At 32.7% G+C, this 2,500-nt stretch overlaps 1 protein-coding gene across 8 annotated transcripts in view; it reads right to left on the minus strand.

Annotated features, from left to right (window-relative positions):
• Positions 1 to 2,500, minus strand: part of LOC113809503 (uncharacterized) — a 27,815-nt gene that overhangs the window by 21,011 nt on the left and 4,304 nt on the right. For all 8 annotated transcript variants that reach the window (XM_070127794.1, XM_027361120.2, XM_027361119.2 and 5 more), the window contains 2 exons: positions 439 to 572; positions 1 to 87 (listed from right to left, as the gene is read on the minus strand). The exon at positions 1 to 87 is cut by the window's left edge and continues 91 nt beyond it. In XM_070127794.1, coding sequence (XP_069983895.1) covers positions 1 to 87; positions 439 to 572 — 221 coding nt within the window. The remainder of the gene's footprint in view (positions 88 to 438; positions 573 to 2,500) is intronic.

Genomic DNA, 2,500 nt, shown 5'->3' on the forward strand with positions numbered 1-2,500 from the left:
GGTTCTCGGTAATTGTGGCTGTGTATCTGGCGTCCTTTGAATTTCTCTATGTCCTTAATAACAGGGAATCGTGGGACTGAGTAGTGCCTGGAAGGGTATAAAGCTATTAATGATAAGTGTCAAAATGGTTAGATGGTCCTTCAAAAAAGCTCAGTATTAAGAAAGTCTGTGGACTTTATGAGGGAAACGTTTCCTAAGGTGCTGGGATACAATGCTTTTACAGAACTTTGAATTTTTTTTTTTTTTTTTTTTTTTTTTTTTTTGTGTAGTAGTTTATGAATAATTCATCAAGAAAAACAAAAACTATAAATCCAGATTGAGTAATAATATTCCTAAGATGACAATTACAGCATAACAATAACATATCTTTATATCAAATCTAAAATTATTGCAATCTCAAAATAAAGCATTGCACAAAGAAAAGATATCATGCTTTACCCATTGCAAACAAGGAGTGCGTCACAAACTGTAGTTGAGAATTCCCCGGAGTTCAGGTCTTTTACTTTAATGGACCAGGAAGGGGGGCCAGTGTCCTTGATAATAGGTTTTACTTCTTCTACATGGTGACTGAACTGTTAATAAATTTTGAGAGAAAGAGCTTTTATACTGTAAGCCATGATCAACTGCTTGTACGATTGACATATCTAGGATGGTATGGTTTGGCCATCTTAATCCACTGATGCCAGGATGGCAAAAATATGTCATATCAACTGTGGTTTTTACTCATCAATTGTCTTTACAAATGCTTAATCACCAACTTACCTTTCCTACCCCTTGCATCTGTTAACCCTTTTCCATGATTTTTAAAAAAATTCCTTTCTATCTTAAACTGCTATCAGTATTGTTATAACATTATAATAATCATAATGTTAATATTAATAGTAATAACACTGATATTGATAGCATTAAGAAGAAAAATCAAAGAAGTGGGAAATCAGGTAAGGTTATGTAAGCATACTAACTGGCTCCTTGGTGGTTAAGCAAATGTGGAGCCATGTATGTGCAAACGAAATTCACAGAAAAAACTACAGTCAACACTACTTGTACCTGGCAGCAATGGATTCGAAGGTAAAACTGCCTTATGCATGTAACATACAAAAAGCATGTGATCTATGGTTAGCTAGTGTGGAGAAGCAATACACAAAGTATCAAATTTTCAGTCTGAGAGCAATGGATCCTTATTTCCATGTTGTTGTAATTTCTAAAGTTATAAAGGTAGATTAAAAAGGATACATTTATATATATCATGGAATTACATGTTTCATAATAACATAATTATGAAACCTAGATTCTATCTACTTTAAATAGCATTTGTACAAAAAATGATTAAAAATAATCACAAGGCCTGAGATAATATGATAACCATAAAAAATAAGGCCATATCAAACAAGATAAGACAATCGGTCAAGAACAGAGATAAAAGAAACCTGTGAGAAAAAAATCGCGAAAATAAATTCTTTATGTAATACAGCTTTTTCTGCATCTAGTACATTTTGGAATTTATAATGAATTCACACAGATTAGAATAAGTGCAACACCTAGTTTACAGTCTTCAATTGTTCCGTTAATAGTAATGCCTATAAAGAGGTGAATGTACTGAGATTATAGGTCTTAATTACCTCTGCCAAGGAAGTTATGTTTTTGGGAGCATTGGTTAGTTATCAGTTTGTTTGTTTATTGGTTAATTGGTTAGCAGGATAACTCAAAAAGTTATGAACAGATTTTTAATGAAAATTTTACCATAGGTGTGTCTTAGCCATTAGGATGCCATTAAACTTTGTTGGTGATCCAGATTATGATCCAGATCCTGCACAGGATAACTCAAAAAGTTAACAGATACATATGAATTTTTTTTAGCAAACATGTGTCTTAGCCTAATTTAGATGCCATTAAATTTTGGTAGTGATCCAGATCATGATCCGGATCCAGGAATTTTTGTTTGTTTGTTCATTGCTGTGAACAGATTTTAATGATTTTTTTATCAGAGCAGTGTCTTAGCCCAACTTCGCTGCCATTAAATTTTCGCTGTGATTCAGATAATGATCTGCATCTTGCACAAGAAAATTCAAAAAGTTATTAACTGATCTTTGTTAAATCTTTATCAGAGGTGTATCTTAGCCTATCTTAGATACCATTAAATTTTGCTGGTGATCTGTATCAAGATCCTGATCCAGGATATTTTTAAAGGATTCATTAGCATTGTGAGATAGAGAAAAAAAAGACGTTCCCAGAATACTTCAGAAAAAGGTGATTTTAATGTAATCAATCAAGGGGAAATATTTTTATTGCATCAGTGACCCTATTCAGTCATCATTACCATCATCATTAGTATCATCATTATTACCATAATCATATCCTTATTACTACCATCTTCATCATAAATATCATTATTACCTTCCCCATGGAGGTTGTTTTTGATGGTGATGGTTACTTATATTGTAATTCTTCACGTGAGGATATTTTTCTTGTATCAGTGACCCAACTGCCTTGGCAGAGGTAT

Source organism: Penaeus vannamei, chromosome 12 (genome assembly GCF_042767895.1).
Source record: "Penaeus vannamei isolate JL-2024 chromosome 12, ASM4276789v1, whole genome shotgun sequence".
Lineage (NCBI taxonomy): Eukaryota > Metazoa > Arthropoda > Malacostraca > Decapoda > Penaeidae > Penaeus > Penaeus vannamei.